Genomic DNA, 19609 nt, shown 5'->3' with positions numbered 1-19609 from the left:
TTCCGGCAACATCCGAGATCATCAGTAACGGCGCCTTCAGTAGAAGAGTTCAATACTGGATTCAGTCGCAAAGTCAGAGAAACCAAACGAATCTTCGTAGCCGAGATTAAACAAATGCTACGACGCATAAAGGCACGCTTGTCGGTGCTGCCAGATTCGGAAGAGCTTACCCATTACGTAGATAAAATCACCGAAACGATCAAGACGTTTTTGCATGACATAATAGTGCACTTAACGATAGCTTCAAAGGACGTTACTGGCGTGATGGGTGACGCAGCCACGATGGTAGATCATAATTTAAGCATTGGGTTGAGTCACTTGTTCCAAAAAGCGACCAAAGCCGGGCACTTTAATTTTCTCGAATTGTGTTTGACGCGGTACGTGTACAAGTACTATGATCAGTCGCAAGCGCTGGCTAAATTACTTTACTGTGGTCAACCAGAATTGGCCACCTTGGAGTACCTAGTGACAGTGGCCGCACCAATCCTGGAGCGAGCGGTGATCACCGATAGTAGCGTCGTTCAGATGGCAGTTATCTGTTCAGCGGGATCAACTTCCTGCATGGATGAAGTAAGTTTTCATGTTTAGCATGACTTACAGTTACAATTCTAATACAAAAAACTTAATTCTTATTATTACAGTTCAAAACATCGTTGGATTTGCAAGCGTCATCTGTACAGGACCGTTACGATGCTTTTTTTCATTTAATACAGTTAGAACTTGATTCCATGTTCGCAAGGGTTACGGTATGCAGTCACGCTACTGCGTTTGAAATAGAAACATTTGGTACGAATACTAAAAAGAATTTTAAAGGTTGTTTAGGCAATGGTAAAATTAACTAAATTAGCTAATTTCTATTTTTATCGCAACACATTTGTAATTACTTTTGGTATAATAAATAAAGAAGTTTGAAAATAGCGAATCACGGGAATCACGGGAAATGTGAGATCTGTGATGTTCTTATGATTGTGACTCACAATAAGGTATACATTAGGTACTTAACTGGCACTGGAAAATACCTACAAATGGCATGAGCATCGGAAAATATCTACGAAGTAGAAAGTAGAATAAGCTTATGCGAAAAGCATATGCTACTATTAGGTTGCCTATTCCAACATCACCACCGTGTAAGTTTTAAGCATGCGACTTTAAACACAATGTACGAATGACAGTCTCGATATTTCACAGACGAAACCACTTCGACATAAATATCACAACACAAGACGGTATCCGAACAAGTTCAGAAAAGATAGAAACAATAATAGAAAATCACGACACACGGTCCAAGCAGCAGAGCCTTTAACCTCTAGAGTTTGTGAAGATCCTAGAAGCAGGATCTAAAAGCAGTCCTGGTGTAAAACTTTACTAGGGTGGTCAAAACGGAAGGTGGATTGAGAAGGGATAAGTTTTATATAATACTTTGTTTACCTTGCTGCCGGTGTGGGTTGAAACGAAAAACAGTTTAAAAAAACCACCGAAATGCCCAAATCAACTACTATCGGCAGTTTTTACATAAAAACAGCAACTGCAGGTAAAGGATCAGGTTTTGTTTGCACGTAATCAAACCCTAACACCACGTTCTTGTAATGCGCTTCATTTTCTAGACATGAAGGAATGGCCACGGGATGCGGTGCTCTACCAACCGTACGAAGAGGAACAGATTCTGCTCGCAGAGAACGCTAGCTGCCTGGCGGTGCGAACGTACCTGAAGATGCTCGATCTTCCCGTGGTGGTCGAACAACGGGCGAATGCGGAATTCATCTCGCCCGGTGGCAAACGAACGAAGCTTCCGGTGCTACGGGTAGAAAACTTCCTCTACGCCGAGTTCGACCACATCGTCACGTTCATCGATGACCATTTCAACAAGTCGCTCAAGTCACACTTGTCGCAGGACCAGAAAGACCAACTTCGGTCTTCGCTCTGCTTGGCGGAGAACATTTTCACCGTTGCCGAGCAGTACATCAGTTGGGTAGACGAGGAAGTGCGCGATACGATCACGAAGAAGCGAAACGGATGCGTGTATCCATTCCCGCTGAATCATGTGCAGAACTTTCGCAAAGAGGCTTCGGTCAAGCGCCAGCTTCGCTTGGCGGACCGGCTGAACGTGAGCCTGGATAAGGTGATCGCCGATGTGGACACACTGTGTCAGAATCTTAGCACCGAGTTAGGCCAGCAGCAGTATTTCTTTGGCGAACAGCCGACAGAATTGGATGCACTCGTCTTTGGCCATCTGTTCAGTATCTTCACGATGAAGCTGCCGAACAATGTGCTCGCGCTGACGATCAACAAGTACAGCAATTTGAATCAGTTCTGTCGCAACATCGATCATACATACTTTTCACCGAGAGAGCAAGTTCGACGACTAAACTAGACGTTGAAAATTGTCCACTGATTATTCTTATTACATGTTAACCCCATTGTATGTGAAGCATTTGTAGGAGAAATAAATCCAGAAATTTCATTTGCAGTGTTAAACAAAAGCATGTATCTAATATTGTATGTTGTTTTACACTAAAAGTACAGGCACGAATGGCTAGAGAGTTATGAGACGATTTAAAAATAAGTCAAGCCGTAATTTGAATCTTCTATTATCTGTTGATATGCTTAAGAATTTTTATAAACGAAAGTATTCCACAATCTTAGAAGGTTTCATAATTTGTTTTTTTATTTAGTTCAATTATATAAATAGAATAGAAAGCGTACGCAGAGAAAAGGCGTTCTCAATAGTTTTGCAACTTTAACCGCGGAACTATGTTCATGCTGGTCAGTTCTTGAAACAGCAGCTTACAGGCGTACGGCATCGAGATTTTGGAAACGCTAGCCGACGATCGGCAATTGTGGCACCAGGACGAGTACGCCAACCGGCCGCATACGTTACAAACGTCCACGTCGAACGCATCGGACGAAATCATCAGCCGCTCCATAATCAGCATGCTCGCGCCGTACGAAATCAGACAGTCGCGTTCCATCTCGCCCAACCGTAGGCCTCCCTCACGGCTGCGTCCTTGCGTCGGTTGACGCGTCAGGACCGCCCGGGGGCCACGGGCACGGGCATGCATTTTGTCCTGCACCATGTGCTTCAGCTTCTGATAGTAGACGGGGCCGGAGTAGATGTACACCTCCAGCGGTTCACCCGTGATGCCCGAGTAGAATATGTCCTTGCCGAGATAATTGAAACCATGCTTGAACAGTTCATCCTGCAGATCGGAACACTTGGAGCCTCCGAAGGCGGTACCATAGTGGAACTTGCCTTCGAGTACACCCGCTTTGCTGCCAAGCAGTTCGAGTGTTTTGCCCACCGTCATACGGGATGGGAAACCGTGTGGATTCATCACCATGTCGGGCGACATGCCGTAGTCGTTGAACGGAAGGTCCTCCTGGTCTACGATCAGCCCGGTGACACCCTTCTGTCCGTGACGGGAGCTAAACTTGTCGCCAATTTCGGGGCGGCGTGTTTGTCGCAGCAAAATCTTCACCAGAAACTCTTCCTCGTTGTTCGTCGAGACGAGCACCCGCTCGGCGTAGCTTGGTTCGGTGCCTTTGTACGTGATCGGCACCGAACTGTACGCGATCGGCTGCTGACCGGACTCTTTCTGCTCGATCGGATTGTTTGACTTGACCGCTGGCATCTCCTTGTTGACCATGGTCTGCTTGCAGAGCAGTCGCTCACCCGGCGACACGATCCCGTCCGTGTCGAGACACTCGTGCTTGCTGATAATTTTCCCTGTGAGGGCGTCCTTCATTGGGCCCATGATACGGTCGAACGTTTGGTTGCTGTACCGCTTGATCGTGCACTTGCTGTTCTTGTACACGAGACACCGGCCGTACCCGCGATCGATCGAGGCCTTGTTGAGGATGAGTGCGTCCTCGATATCGTAGCCCGAGTAACTCATTACGGCCACCGTGGCGTTCTGTCCAGCCGGCAACTTGTCGAAGTTGGTAAGCTCGATTGTACGCGAACGCACCATCGGCGTCTGCGGGTACACGATGTTGTACATCAACGTGTCGATGCGGTTCTTCTGGTTGTAACCGATGATGCCCATAGCTTGCTTACCCATCGCACACTGGTACGTATTTCGGGGGCTCTGGTTGTGGTGTGGATACGGGACCAACCCAGCACACACACCCAGCAGTGTAAACGGTTCAATCTCCAGGTGAGTGGTTTTCTCCGGGTCAATGTCACGCTCCTGGTAAGCAATAAAGGAATCGTTTTCCTCGTTCACATCCAGATACTCGATCAGCCCATCGTGCAGAAAGTCATCAAATTTACGCAAGCCCAGCTTCATCTGCTCCAAGTGTTCCTGCAGGACGAGAGATCGCCCCTCCTGCACGATAATGTACGGCCGACAAAGCCGTCCACCGTCGGTGTGGATGTAAACGCAGCGCTGCGTGAACGACGTATGGATCGACACGAACGCTCCGATCAGTCCGCGGCGTCGCATCATACGGAACACTTGCACCAGTCGCCGGTACGCAATCGTCACACCTAGGATGTTACCGTTGATGAACACCATAAACACCTTTGGGTTGTTGATCGTTTCACCGCCTAGTAGACGAATATCCTCGACGCCGGCGTTGTACGCCAACCGGATCACCGGTTCTTCATCCACTTCCGTCGTAATGTGTGTCATGAGGGCGAGATTTTTCACCAAACCACACGCTTCTCCTTCCGGCGTATCCGAGGGGCATAGCATTCCCCACTGGCTCGGTTGCAGCGACCTCGGTCCGGACACTTTGCGTGTCTTTTCGAACTGCGAGTTCACACGCGTCATCATTCCGAGCGCTGAGATGTAACTCAAGCGCGAAAGAACCTGTGTCACCCCGGCCCGTTCCATCTTGAACCGCTTAATCGTCCAGTTGCCGGTGGAGATGGCCGTCTCCAATCCGGACGTAATGAGCGCTTCACGCATATGCTTGCCCACGTCGAACTGTGCCGCCTTTATCTTCGGAATGTTTTTGTCGGCGATCATCTTGAGCTCCCAGTTGAATCGCTTGAACAGATCCTCGAACATAAGCGATAGCAATGATCCAGCCAATTCGAGGCGCTTGTTGCCGTAGTAATCTCGATCGTCGACGGCGCTCCGGTCCAGCTCGGCGGCCATTACACGCCGTATCATTAGTGCCACGTAGATTGCTTTCACCTGGAAATTGAAGTTATGCACAGGCACGTGCGCCAGGATAGTGGTGGCCAGCAAATCCCGAGCCTCGTCTGCCGTGGTCTTGTACTTCGTTGCGGCCGTCGTGAATCGCTTAGCAATCAGTTTGGAGCCCATGTACTCCAGGGCACGTTGCTGCGTGTAAACCTTATGGTTTGCCGCTTCCAGTAGCGATGGTGCGAATCGTTTCTGAGTTTCCGTGTCAATTCCCACGAGCTGCATGATTTCCTGATCCGATGCGATGCCCATCGCCTTCAAGATGATAGCGACCGGAATTTCTTCCGTCATCGAGTTGTGCTTCAGATAGTAGCGTCCGTGCTTCGTGATCAGTATAGTGCGAGACTTCTTCTCGTGCGTCGAACTGGTCACCTGGCACTGAATCACGCCATTGTAGTCCTCCGTGATCATCTTGTTCCAGCTCAGCTGCTCCTGGATAAGAATGACCTTCTCCGTGCCGCGGATGATGAAATAACCACCCGGATCCATCGGGCACTCGTTCACCTTCGACAGCTCATAGTCTGACTTGCCCGTTAGGATGCAGTTGGACGACCGCAGCATTATGGGCATTCGGCCGATCAGCAGCCCATTACGCACAACACGTTGGGTACCGCGCGTGTACTCGATGTCCACCGTGATCGGTGCCGAATAAGTCATGTCCCGTAGGCGACATTCGTGCGGTGTGGTCGATTTGGTGTTGTTGAAACCCTCCTCCACGTCCGGCTTGCCGACTTGGACATTCAGGTACTTCAGGTAGAAGCAAGGATCCGCATCACTCTTCACCTCTTCGTTTGCCTGCACGATTTTCTTGATATCCACGTTGATAAAATAGTTGAACGAATCGATGTGCTGTTTTACCAATCCTTTCACCTGCAGAAACGCCGGGACGAGCTTCCATTTTTCCTAAAAAGCAACATTGCATCATTTCAACAAATGCCTATAGGAATTGTTAGTTGCATACGAACCTCTAGTGCGCGTTGCACTTTCTTGTAATTTTTACCATCCTCCTGCCAGCGCTTCTCGTCACCATGCATTTTACAGTAGCGTGAAAAGCACTCTCGTTGCGATTAGGTTTTGTCTAAACACACTTTAGCTAATTTTAACTGCGCCTTGCGGTAAAATATTCGTAATAAACAAAACGCACATGCAGAACGTGCTCTCGTCGCCGATGATAAACACTGTATTGAGAAAAACAAATCTGCACCCACATGGGTTCAGTGCTGATCCGACACTACACAATCGAAAAATCATACCAATCGATCGTTTAGATCTTTTTAATCTAATTTTTAAAATTTCTACACACACATGGCCTCTTAAACTAGAACTTCTAATTTAAAAACGATAATGTTATTGGCCATATTTCGTTATTTATTCGATTTAGTAGCAGCTGATTTTACAACGAGTTCGTTCCTCAAAACATGCAAAGTTGCCACCACTAGTTTTGACAGTTTCTCACACCGGGTAGAGAAAAAAAATGTAAACAAAGCAAATGAGTTCATCCGAGTGAACTCTATTTCTGGTCATTTTTATCAACCAAAATTTATGTTTTGATTTAACGGTTTATTTAAAATACTACAGACAAATTGACCATTTGTTCAAATTATTATTATATTACTTTTTTTTATTCTGTGTTACCTGTCCACCATTCAATCCCATATGGGAGTTTGAAAAAATACACGTTGTTCGCCAGAAAAATAATCAACGAACAACGTAGGAATCATCAGGCACCATCAAAACCTATGATCGTTGTGATCGCCTTCGACTTATTCTGCCGTACGCTTTGGTATGCTCATTCGCAACACAAAATGCCAACATCAACTGTCAGTTTACCCTTCCACACTGCGAGAGGATGGAGGAAAAAAAACCTGTCCATGTTACCACCCCGTGGTAAAGATCCCCGTCGACGGGTTTAGTCATACTTTCACATTCGTTCGGTTCAGTTCGGTTTTCTAAATGGTTTGTGCCTACAACAGCACAAAGTTGCTGGGTTGTGTTTAAGCGATGTGATCTATTTGCTGTTCACGCGAAGAAGATAAACCGTATGTGGTATACTGTTAGTTAACATATTGGTGGTATTGTAATAGATCGGAAAGTGTTATATGTCCTTGAGTCTCCAGTTATACAACAGAGAGTACTTCCAGCTAGGTTTATATCTAGTGTGTAGTGTTAGAGTACTAAAGTCCCTTGCTGACTCTAATTGGGACAAAGCGGCGACTTTGAGCTCCAAACGCACTACCATTTGTTGCTACAGGATTGATTTTACGGTCCGTTTTAGCCAAAACTAGTTCATGTGGAAAGAAAATGATGGATGGTGTGTTTAGTTTTTCGAAGTGCAAAACGATGTGCGATGAAATTCCTATGCTCCCTCCGCAATCTGCGATCTGCGAACATATTACACCACCAGAAAAAGCACCCAGTTGTGCGTAAGAAGCGAAGAAGAAAGCCGTTCCAATTAAATGATCACCAGCGTATATGTTGTTTATGTGCCTGTATGTATGTTTAGGAGTGCAAATGCGAAACGATGATCAGCTGTGCAAGCAGTGTGAACGCTTACGTGGTGCACTGCAGTTTTCTAGATAACTGCACCGCACATTCGATAAAGTGAAACAGATTGAAACGATAGACTTGCCCGCGGCGGCAAGCGACGAACCCGATTCGCGCAACTCGATCGATGATGGGTGACGACAATATGAACGGTGAATGGTGAAGAGGATCACCGTCTAAATGGTCGTGGCTCTCGAAGGGCCATTGACTGTGGGCTCTTGGGACTTGCTTCTTCGATAGTTGAAAGTGATCCATCACAAGTAGAGAGGCAGAAGATCGATAGGCAATGTATAATAATGGTATTAATTAATCTGCTCTGGGTGCAGGCAAATTATGTTGTTTGCGTAAATTAGAAAGTAATGAGACCGGTTGGATTATAATTTCTTTCGTGTAAATGCGATATAAATTCCTACCAGGTAGCCTTGTATTAGTTTAAAAAAACAACGTGATTTACTACTTCAAAAAAAAAAAAAAATAGTACGACTAATTGAATCTGTTTCTTGCAGTTGTGTCTTACCTTGGCACACCTTCAAATGGCGCTCGCAAGAGCAATTGTGAACTTCAATGGTGTTTCATTCCAAAAACGGAAGCCAACGAGGCTTGAAACGTATCGAAATTCACTTTAGCCCCGGTGCGCTGTCCGAAGGGTTTTGTGAGCCAATTATCTTCGGCGTGTTTTTCACGGATGTATCGTACAAAATCTATCACCTTCTTTCGAACGTGTTTTAACATTTATCTTAAAAGCAAAGTAAGAAACGAAGGGGAGAAAAATTGTGATTGGTTGAAAAATAACTTGTATTTTGTCGACGGCGTAGATCGATCATATTTTCCAGTCCATGTTTGTCCCAGCAACAATATGGGCATCAAATCTTGAGAAGCGAAAGCTTTGAGGCAAAGCAAACACGTTGAATTGTGGTTGGGGGTTGGTCGGCTCGCAGGGCGAAACCGGCTTGGAAACAGCTTCTCCCATGCTAAAGTGGTTTTACTTTCCGTTTCATTCAGTGCACAGCTTCACCGCGGTGAACCGGGAAACAGTGAGCCGTAAATCGAGCGCCAAGTGAACAAACCGAACAACCCAGCATGATCTTCAAGGTCGTCGTATAATGTCAGCAACGCCGAGCGTCATTCAAAACTTACTACCAAAGGGAGATTTTGTTTGCGTTCGCAAAAGTGATCCGGTCGTTTCTATGAAAAGTGTTGTGCGTTAAGGGTAGGCGAAGCGGAAAGCGACTGACCAAATAAAAAACGCCTCTCAACCTATGTCGCAATCTACATCTTACGTTCGGAAAGACACAAGCATAAGAACACGACACGACCGCACAGAACAATGAAGTACAAACGGACAACCGGTGGCGGACTGGCCGGATTAGGTTTAATTGTGGTGCTTTGCTTCTGCTGGGTGTTGGTGTTGGGGCCACCGAGTGCCCACGCGGAGTACATTCCACCCGGACCGAAATACAAATGCCCGGAAAAGTAAGTCATACTATTTGAAAAAAATATTACGATGCCTCCAAGTCCTCATAGTGACTTTATGCAACAACTCTTTTAATCTGAACTTATTTATCATTCTATTCTTTCTAAACAGAGCTAAACTGATATATCCCTGCGTCTGCACCCACGGCACCGACGATGGGTTGTTTGTGCAGTGTGAAAACTCGAACCTGGCCAGCCTCTCGGTGGCATTCATCAACCTGGCCAGCATGAACCTTCCGATCGTCGAGCTGCGCCTCAAGCGGTGCAAAATCAGTAAGTATCCGTTCGCATGCGCTTCTCTTCCAAAAGTAGGTCGCACTCTGCCGTTTGTGCTCACAATTCAGGAGCACTTATTTGAAAATTGATGACCTCTAGAGGCTTAGATAAGATAAGCCAAACCAAACCGGCACCTGAGTGCTCCAAGATATGCAATGGGTGATTGCGTGTGCGGAAATACTGCACTTGCATGCGTGCAACAATTCGGCAACAGTAATTAACTTCACCATTCCAATTGTGCTCGATCGTAAGGAGAAACCGACACTCAAAACAATTGGTTCAAACCAATCTCGCGTATAAGCCCGCTTTGCTCTAGTTTGGAGTACTGAATGTAGCAAACAACTGTTTGGAGACTATTTATCAAGCTGATTTGCAGACGGGAGTAAGGGAGTGGAATTTACAATGAAAGATGATGAGATTTGGCAAAGAGCGTGAAGGACAAGATCGTGGCGTGAAATTTAGTATCCATGCCCTCGTAAATCGTTTAAGGTTCAGTGCTTGTGAAGGTTTTGTTTTCTTACAAGACTGTGCAAAGGTTTCATCAACACAAATCACTGAGTTTTATGGTACCTAACATACGGAATTTTGACTTGCTAAGAAGTCTCATGCGAAACGATTATTTATGCAAAAATAATGTAAAATAACTCAGACACTTATGGCGCGCGGCATACAAAGTTTCTTTACGACAGTTTATAAACACAATGGTACAAACGTCATATTTTTCTTTAAAGTATTGTGAGTATTCATTACAAATCATATTAGGGAACAGGTAAAACACTGCCTCAATTAATGGCCAGGAAATTAGTGGAGGGATGATCATTAGTAGTTCGGTAAACTCTTGTTTTGCTTACGCATCTATGCTCATCTCGCGCATTTCACGGTAAATTGATTTATCGCGAACAGAGCGTGTTGGTTCATCACGTTCAATTTAAACAGTGCTTGAAGGCAGCTTTTTTCACTGTCTTTTCACATCGTATGTGTATTAATGAACAAATCTTCCAACTTCAGGAGAAAAGATATGCAAGTAGGAAAACCCACCAACCGAGCATTCCGTTTTCCAGCTCGCTTCCCGATGTTGGCTCATTTGAATCGGGAACGGGGTTAGTACCACGCCGTTGGAGTAATTGTTTTATTACACGTCTCTAAATCTTTTCCATTTATCGTCTCTTTGCTTGTCTGGGCATTTCATTTCTATGAGGCTTTTTCTTGCTTTCGTCTCGACAGGGAGGCCAACGGATGGGTGGAATGTTTTGGGGAAAATGAGTGGATAACGGCGTAAGAAACTTTCGCATGGGTATGAAAAATGGACATGTAGGGAATAAAAGCAACAAAAGCATCGCGGCATCTGTTCCCACCGATTTTTTTTTTGAGGCATACCGTTGTTTCTTTGCTTAAGAGTTAGACACACTTTTGCTCCAGGAAAGATAATGTTGTAGAGTATACAAGTTTATCCAACGATCACAGTTATAATAATTATCGTATTTGTTTACGATTAGTGATCCTCTCCAAGATTGGATTTCAGATCGTAGGTTATGTTTATAGGACGGCATTGGTTCTAATCTTGACTTACTGCTCTAATTTGGCAATGTAGGAAATTATTTGTCAAGCGAACGTACAGTGGTATCCATCAAACAAATCCCACGGAGTTCATAATAACATTTACATAAACCTGATCCCAACCTAAATGATCCCCCCTGTCCGGAAGTGGACAAACTTTCGCCTGTTACCAAACGCCACCGCCATTTTGGCGCTAATTTATGCATGCTTCCGTCGAAAAAAGGAAAAGAAAATAAAAGCGAGAATGCAAATGTGATCTCGCTTGGTTAGACCGGTTTTTAAACTTGAAAAAATAAAACCACTGGTAGTTGGTGTTTTTTTTTCCACTGTTTTCCACCCCCAAAACACAGTTGTTCAGCGAGAGCTTTTCTGTTTCGGAAAATGGACACAAACCGACCAATTTCTCTACTGCCAACCGAAAGTGCCAACTTGTTGCCGGTTAGGCGCATGTCGCTTGATGTGTTTTGATGTAGGAGTTAATGTACGGAAAAGGTAGACGCAACGATAGAAAAAATGTTCACTCACCATCGGAGCGAGTCGGAAAGAGGTGCGACACGGGGGTGGTGGTGGTTCCGGCGGGGCTAAGGGTTAAAGCTGGCGAACCGAATCCACCAGTGGGCAAACCCTTTCGTTGACATGCTCGATTGACCTCGCCAGCCGTTGTAAAAGAGACCTAAAAACAGATAACAAAGGTCGTAAAATCGAATGACAACTTACTTTAAACGGTCTGCGGAAAAAAGGAGGGGACTGAGGTTCGGGTTATCTATTGAAATAAATTATGACATGTTTGAGCGAGGAATAGCTTATTAAAATGTATTTCACCTATGCGTTAACTTTCGATTTCGCTTTGGTGATCACCCTTTTGTCACCAGCTAAATGATTTACAGCCGGTGGCCGATGATAGCATGGAAAAATACTTTTAAAAAATGGGTTTCCTTCGGAAGATACATTAACTTTTCAACAAGGAATATGTAATGTAAACAATAGTGGCAATTCGGAGATAACGACGACCTTTTCTCAACGCAAACTGTCCCATACAAAAAGTAAGCAAAACACAGATCACGTCATAATCTTTATCCCCTTGCAGAGAACCTCTTCGGAACGTTGCTCCATAAACTTCCAGTGAAGCACCTACACGTGACGGACACTCCACTGGCCAGCATCGCCGATCATGCCTTTTACGGAATCAACGACACGCTGCTGGAGCTGCATCTGGTACGCAACGAGCTCACGCAGTTTCCCATCGAAGCGCTCAAGATTCTCGGTATGCTGAAGGTGCTCAACATCGATGGCCATCGGATCGAGTCCCTGCCGAAGGGATCGTTCGCAGGGGCCCACTTCGACGGCACACTGGAGAAACTACACTTCGTTAACGGACCGCTCGGTGAGCTCGGACCGGACATCTTCGGGGTTAGTGTTGCGCCTTCTCCTGGAAGGTTTTTCAAAGCTGTCATCTCGACGTCCAACTTTCTTTTGTTTTCCTCCTTGTTTTTCAGGGTTTGAAAAAGGTGAAAACTCTCGATCTTCACGGGAACCAGCTGATGTCACTGAAGAAAGGCCAGTTCAAGGGAATGCGTGAGGTGGAGGTGCTCGATCTGAGCTACAATAATCTCACCAAACTTGACGCCACGCACGTTTCCGATCTGACCAAGATGACCTGGTGTAACGTGTCCAACAATGCGCTGACGGAAATAACGAGGTAACATTGTTGTTATTTTATTGTTAGAGCTTTTTTAGACAACCCACAACAAAACATCGTGGAACATCTCTTCTCATTCCATTTGTTTCTTACGCTTTGTAAATTTCTTTGGCTACAGAGGAACTTTTGCCCGTAACACCGTGCTGCGTGTGGTGAACATGGCCGCCAACGCCATCCGTAAGATTGATGCGAACACCTTCCGCGGCATGCGATTCCTGCGGCGACTCTATCTGTCCGACAACATGATCAGCGACATTGGCCGAGGAACGTTTGGTTCGGTCACTCGCATCGGCACGATCGACCTGGCACGCAATCGCATCAAGAAAGTAGACTACCAGATGTTTTTCCAACTGAATTATGTCGAGGTGAGCGATGACGATATATTGCTTAAGACTTTAGCAGCTTTAACCGGGCGTTTCCTATCAATTTCAGTTAATCGATCTGGCGGAAAATGAAATTACGGAGATACAGAAGGATTCTTTCAAGGATCTGTACCTGACGCACATCAACATCTCGCACAATCGACTGGAAACCATAGAACCAAAGTCGTTTATCAACTGCGCCAACATGACGGTGCTTGACCTATCGCACAACCTCATCCAGGCGATTCCGCGCACCGCCTTCGACGAGACGACGTATGCCACGGAGTGGATCGTCACGCACAACCTGCTAACGAACATGACCCAACTGCCGTTGGCCAATATGACCGGGTTGAAAATACTGAACGTGTCCTATAACAATCTCGTCGACATCCCCAAGAACACATTCCCGAAGTTGTACGAGCTACATACGATCGACCTGGCGCACAATAACATCTCGCATATCTACAATGCCGTGTTCCAAAACCTACTCTCGCTACGTAATCTGAACCTTAGCTACAATGCCCTGGAGAAGATAGGTCCGTCCACGTTTGGCACACTCCCGACACTGCTCGAACTAGATATGAGCTACAACCGGCTGAAGGACATTACCCGGGGTGCGCTGGCGAAGACGACGGGGCTACGTTTCCTGCACATGCAGCACAACAAGCTCGAAAAGGTGTTCCAGATACCGATCTCGCTCAACGAGCTCAACCTAGCGCACAACGAGATCACGGAGATACCGGAGAAAACTTGGCCCACGATGAACTCCCTGCTCGGGCTCGATCTGAGCTACAATCGGGTTGCGAACAACCTCGCCCGGGGTAGCTTTGCTGGACTGCTCACCCTCCAGCGGCTGAACCTCGAGTCGAACGGTATATCGGAGATCCCGCGGGATAGTTTTGCCGACCTCGGTACGATGCAGTATTTGTATCTCGCTCGGAACAACATTACCGTGCTTCCGAAGGGAGCCTTCGGTAGTTTGCCGATCCTGTTTGAGCTGCAGCTCACGGAAAACGGGTTAAACAGTGTGGCCGAGAGGGCTTTTGACGGTTTGCTGCAGCTCCTGACACTTAACATGTCCCACAATGAACTGCGCACGGTGCCGAACGGTGCATTCATGGGGCTGGTGTCGCTACGACGGCTCGATCTGTCGCACAATTTGCTCACCACTCTGGACAATAAAACACACGGACTGCTCGAAGATTGTCTTAGCTTGGGCGAGGTAAGAGAGAAAACAGGAGTATAACAACTCAAGATGTGTTGCACTAACCTATTTACTGATGTTTTCCTTTCTAGCTCAACATCAGCCACAATCGGATCAGTTTCATCACACGTAAGACATTCCCTTCGAACCCCTACATTCCATACCAGCTACGATCGGTCGATCTGAGCTACAACACGATGTCGTTCGTGACGGGTGAGCTCAAGGTTGGCACGGGAACCGTTCAGCATCTCAATCTCTCGCATAACAATATCAAAGAGATCCGTCCGGGTGTACTCGGCAATCTGACGTCCCTACGCACATTAGACATTTCGTACAACGAGTTGCTGCGGATGGACAACGATGTTTTCCGAATGCCCGTCAACTTTAGTGAGTTGTACGCGCATCATAACAAAATCTGGAACGCGTCCTATGAGGCGCTCCTGAAGCTTAGTAACCTGACGCTGCTGGATCTGCGAGCGAACGAGCTTACCCGCTTCGAGCCACCGCTGGTGCGGAGGATGAAAACGTCCAACCTAACTGTGGCCCTCGGCGAGAACCCACTTCAATGCGACTGTTACATGCGCCCACTGTTCCACTATCTTCGGTCGCTACCATCGGTTGGGGAAATGTATCGGGAGTTGGAGTGCACCCTACCGATCCCATTGGCCGGCGAGCGGCTGTTCAACGTCACGGATGAACTGTTGGCCTGTGTGCCGGCGGTTGAAGATGATGCATTTAGGCCGCTACCAGATCTACGGTTCCGCGAGATTGCTTTGTGAGTATTCCCACACGCGTACGTTTGCCCGGTTCTGAATGACCAAAACCTCTTCTTTTGCCGGCAGCTTCCGTGGACAGCTCGTCATCAACTGGTACGTGGCGGCGACGTCCGATGTGGCCGACTTTTACGTGTACATTCGTGACCAGGCCAATCGAATCATCGTTGAGCGCACGGTACCGTACACTAGTCGATCGACGGCGATCAATGGCGACGACATCCGGCCCCAGGGTGACCCACAGCTCGAACTGTGCGTGCTGGCCAAGGCTAGTGACGATGCGATCAACTTCCTCGACAGCCAGTGCGTACCACTGCCCGCGGATCTGGACACGATCAAGCGTCAGTACAACGCACAGTACAACTACAAATACCCACTTAATCTGGCCAAGGCCAGTGCCCATTCCGGGGCGAGCTGTGATAAATGCGTACCTTCGGTGGCGGTAAGTTTCGGTGCGGCGGTGCTGACAATCGCATGGATTCGGATGGTCCTGGTCGACTGATTTGGCACACAACAGCACCCGGCACTCAAGTGAAGTGAACAATCAAAAGGAAAAATATTTATTACTTACACACTACCTGAGTCCAACGTGTAAGAGGCAAGATGTTTAATAGGATGCCAGGAAAAATGTAAAAATATGTACACCTTCGCTTGTTAATCGTCACGTGTCGAGTGATATGTTATTGATAATAATAATAGTGAGATTATAGTAAACTACGATCAACAACAAAAATCCACCCCCTGCGTTAAGGTTTGTTAGTTTTTCCCTTTCTGACGAAATAGTAGGTGAAGTTTGAACTTTCACTTTCCGCCCTGTCCTTGCCCGGTGCCGATGCGGTTGACTTTACGGCACTCCGACCGTGATCTGTACACGATATGACATTAGCGGCAATTAGTTCCCCCGGCAAACAAACGATACACCGCGATTAGTGGGCGATCATTCGTCACACGTGATGGTAATTCGGCACACGTAACCGTACCAGCCCGTGCCGTGCCGTGGATGGTGATGGCCGTAAGTAATTATTTTCCTTTCGCCTCTCCTTGAAACATACAGCAGATAAAGTGTGGTTCCGTATTATACGGCTGTCGAGCCGTTCGTTTCTGCATTGGGATTCGGTGGGGCCTGAAAGATGGCCCCGAGGGACTCGGCAGACCGGAACGGCAGATAGCTCCCTTTCCATCGATGGAAAGCGCCGTGCCGCGTGTATTTGCGACTTCAAGTGGAACACCCATTCGCCAATCGTCGATGTAAAACGGTGCGAAATTACAACCCAACCTCGGTGAAAGATCATCTTAATTGGAAGGAAATGCAACCGTTCGCGATGCGAATGCGAATTGGAAATTAATGCCGATTAATACTCAGCGAGTTGTAATTAAACCTTAAACGATATAGTGACCCCGCAACGATAAAGACGGAGATAACGTTATTGTTTCGTTTTAGAGATTGAGTTAATGTTGGGGGTAAACATTCGTTGAAATAAAAACAGACCATCCGATTTACATCCATGTGTTACACTGCATACCAAAGCAGTTTAAGTTAAGATGTAATTTCCTTGCTTTCCGAAACATATTCAAGCGATTCCGAAACAACAATTGCCTTTACAAAGAGCCTGTTTTGTACATCCGTTACTGAGACTAACGAAAAAAACATATTTAAACAACAGCATTCCTAAAAAAAAAATTGCTAGGATATTGTTGCAACACTTCCTCATTCAAGATTAGTTTTTAAACATAAACATAAAATGAAAAATAATTCAAATAAGCAGTTCACCCAGACACATAAACTCGACAAACAAACTTCGCTCCTCCTTGATGATATTCCATCCCACTAACTAATTCATTGGATATGTGAAGTAATTCTATCGTCACTATGAGCTCAGCGTCAGGATGCAAAAGAGGCGAAAACCCAACTATTTACAAGATACGTTTGCAGAAGCTAAACAATTCAAAGCGAACACAAAAAACGCAAAAGAACCAACCTGAACAAGTGAAAAGCTGCTAAGAAAGCGGCAAACAAAACCCTCAAACTATCCCGCGCTCGGCATGCCGACCGACCGTAAACGCTCCGGGACGGAAATCATCCATCTTAAACCATCATCCTCTGTTGTTTCGCCATCTTTGGCGACTCCTTCCGACAGCTGCCACCGCCTTGGACGGTTGCGAAGAAGATTGTTTTCCTGTTTCTTTTTGCCCGTCGGTGTCGTCGGAAACGGGAAAACAGCAACTCTGTCACCATGAAGGAAAAACACCCGCCACCATTTCGTAGTGCGGAAAAGTGGTAAACAGATGCGAGGAAAACACGATGCTGCTCCGTGCGCCTCGCGACCGTTTTCTTTGTAAGGGATTTGCTTCTTTTTTTTCCAGCACACTGGTTTGTACTTTTTGTGTCGTTTTGAATTTTGTCTATTGTTCTGTCTACCAGACGAGACGGTACAAGGGAACTTGTACATAAACACTTCGGGCGACAGAATATCACTGTGATTAACACTTTAAGCAATGCAACTAAGTAATTTTGATTTTGAAAAACAAACTCAAAAATATTGCATAAACTTCCGTAGAGCGTTTAATGTTTAAGTTTTAAAAGATACGCCTTGTAATTCTGATAAAGTTAAACCATTGCGAAGAATAACGTTTGACCGTTCGCAAAATCTCGACATAATCACCATATTACCCCATTATTGTATATTTTCTCCATAATATTCCTTAGCTTTAACTTACAAAAGAAACCAAGAGACAAAAAAAAATATATGTTTATTATTTTTTCACAATGTTTCAAGCTCTTCTCTAGCATCATGGATCATCCAATGGTCTTCCGATGTCGATTTCATGTCGTATATTATGTAGTTTTCCAGAATGAAAAATCTACTGAGTTTCTTGCAATAACCTTCCTGCGAATAAAACGCAAACAATACAATGGGGTGTTAAATCCAGACTTTTACAGTCACCATCAACATCACCCATGTATTTGTTCTAGGATTTGATTAAATTTAACAGCACCATCACACCCCAATCGCCAAAATGGGCAGCCTTTTGTCACTGGACTATTGCGCGTTGGCGATGTCCTTTCATTGAGTCCTGGGTGAGGTATTTTCTCGAAAGATGTAGATATTTTCCGGTTGCTGATACGTTCCTGTGAGCTTTGTTTGCGTCAGTACGGTCACACTTTAGTGAATTGTCCCAAAATAGAATGCCGCCAGCGATAGGAAGGGGGCTTTTCCGCAGGCAAAGGCAAAGTTAATGAAAATTTGTAATTTATTTCTCCCCCGTCCGATAGCTCGGCCGACGATTTGGAGACCGACCGACTTGGAGGAAGATAAGGGATACAAGAAATCAGGCGTTAATTTTTCGCTTTGCCTTCCACTTTGGAGGACTTAATCTCATGCCACGGGAAATGTGCAAGCAAGGACGGTTATGCAGAATTTCCATAGAACACTTCAGCAAAGAGGAAAGTCAAGGAGAATGATTGTACGAGGTGATGAAAATAGTACTCTTTTCTGAGATTATGCTTAAGATTATGATATAGGGCCTACAAATCGCCACAAAATGAAGTAAGTATAAAAACTAGTAAAAGTATGTGGTATATGAAATACAGAATTAAACCATCTTTTGGAGTAATAGAAACTATAAAAAACTTATGTATCAATCTGTTTTAATTAAAATCATATTAGTTTCATAGTTTAGTACCACTTTTCATACAATAGGTAATTTTCTTTACCCAAATTCTATGTTAAGAATTTTTATGTAATTGAATGCGTCATGTAATGTTTCAAGTTACTGTAGAACTCTATACTAACCTGAAGTCTGTCAGGAATACATTACAAATTCAAGACCACTATTAAGTTCTCTGTAATCAATTGTATTTTATTTTTACCTTGTTAAACAGCAGTGTTCATGAAACCTCTGCATTACTTTTTGTTAAACATGATGTACCGAATATTCAATGTATTTCATTAACACTCAATAGCATGAAATCTATCGATTCACCAGCCAGCGTTCCAGCGAACTATGTCACCAATGGCTACAAATTAAACGGCCTCATTTTTCTCGGTGGCTTAAAATCAGTTCCCGGAGTTCCCGGAGGACCAAACAAAGCTCAGCGTTCAAACAGTCGGTGTACCGCAGATGAGCATACCATCGGGAGAATTTCACTAAGCCATCAGCTCGAGCAGGACACAAAGCTGGGGAGGAGGGGGGGTTATAGGAAACCAACTTCCGCAGTGCCATGACTCTACCACTCCCCATTTCCCATCCCAAACCCACGCCTGGACGCCGACAACAACGACAAATTCTCGCTAAGCGTCGCCCCACAGGATTGCAAACATTAATCTACGCTCCACAAACGCGTTTACAAACGCAATTCCTGTTCATGATTTCTTTCCTATCCACCGCCTGCCCGACCCTACTCCAGCTCCTCCTCCATTCGTGGCTCCACAGAAGCCATTTTGCAGGACAACAAAGGATTCGACAACGATGACGACGCCAGCGAGGACATATTGGCAGGACGGAAAACGAACTCCCCGCGCAAAAAAAGGTGACTCGGTGAACGCCATCTTTTCGCCTCGGGGGGA

At 45.7% G+C, this 19609-nt stretch overlaps 3 protein-coding genes across 3 annotated transcripts; 2 read left to right on the top strand and 1 right to left on the bottom strand.

Moving 5' to 3' along the window:
* The first annotated feature begins 1401 nt into the window (after positions 1-1401).
* Positions 1402-2470, top strand: LOC131294948 (metaxin-2). The gene is made up of 2 exons (XM_058323002.1): positions 1402-1531; positions 1605-2470. The coding sequence occupies exons 1-2, from the start codon at positions 1480-1482 to the stop codon at positions 2369-2371; spliced, it is 819 nt and encodes a 272-aa protein (XP_058178985.1). The 5' UTR covers positions 1402-1479; the 3' UTR covers positions 2372-2470.
* Positions 2471-2703: 233 nt separating this feature from the next.
* LOC131293039 (DNA-directed RNA polymerase III subunit RPC2) lies at positions 2704-6187 on the bottom strand. The gene is made up of 2 exons (XM_058321122.1): positions 6119-6187; positions 2704-6056 (listed from the first exon to the last, which is right to left on the bottom strand). Exons 1-2 carry the CDS (start codon positions 6185-6187, stop codon positions 2721-2723), a joined length of 3405 nt encoding a protein of 1134 aa, XP_058177105.1. The 3' UTR covers positions 2704-2720.
* A 2837-nt stretch (positions 6188-9024) lies between these two features.
* On the top strand, positions 9025-19193 carry LOC131293041 (toll-like receptor 7). Its single transcript, XM_058321119.1, has 9 exons — positions 9025-9170; positions 9283-9443; positions 12091-12413; positions 12500-12702; positions 12821-13067; positions 13135-14286; positions 14361-15043; positions 15111-15483; positions 19104-19193. Exons 1-9 carry the CDS (start codon positions 9025-9027, stop codon positions 19191-19193), a joined length of 3378 nt encoding a protein of 1125 aa, XP_058177102.1.
* Positions 19194-19609: the final 416 nt, after the last annotated feature.

Source organism: Anopheles ziemanni, chromosome 2 (assembly GCF_943734765.1).
Source record: "Anopheles ziemanni chromosome 2, idAnoZiCoDA_A2_x.2, whole genome shotgun sequence".
NCBI lineage: Eukaryota > Metazoa > Arthropoda > Insecta > Diptera > Culicidae > Anopheles > Anopheles ziemanni.
Note: the sequence above shows the minus strand (reverse complement) of the source record. Positions and strands in the feature narration are given on the sequence as shown.

What these genes read in the sequence shown, in the direction of transcription:
- LOC131294948 (XM_058323002.1), top strand. Translation starts at nt 1,480, where the DNA reads ATGCCCAAATCAACTACTATCGGCAGTTTTTACATAAAAACAGCAACT. An exon ending in CATAAAAACAGCAACTGCAG is followed by an intron (nt 1,532 to 1,604) that starts GTAAAGGATCAG and finishes TTCATTTTCTAG; the next exon opens with ACATGAAGGAATGGCCACGG.
- LOC131293039 (XM_058321122.1), bottom strand. Translation starts at nt 6,187, where the DNA reads ATGCATGGTGACGAGAAGCGCTGGCAGGAGGATGGTAAAAATTACAAG. An exon ending in AAGTGCAACGCGCACTAGAG is followed by an intron (nt 6,057 to 6,118) that starts GTTCGTATGCAA and finishes GTTGCTTTTTAG; the next exon opens with GAAAAATGGAAGCTCGTCCC.
- LOC131293041 (XM_058321119.1), top strand. Translation starts at nt 9,025, where the DNA reads ATGAAGTACAAACGGACAACCGGTGGCGGACTGGCCGGATTAGGTTTA. An exon ending in CCTCAAGCGGTGCAAAATCA is followed by an intron (nt 9,444 to 12,090) that starts GTAAGTATCCGT and finishes ATCCCCTTGCAG; the next exon opens with AGAACCTCTTCGGAACGTTG. An exon ending in ATTGTCTTAGCTTGGGCGAG is followed by an intron (nt 14,287 to 14,360) that starts GTAAGAGAGAAA and finishes TTTCCTTTCTAG; the next exon opens with CTCAACATCAGCCACAATCG.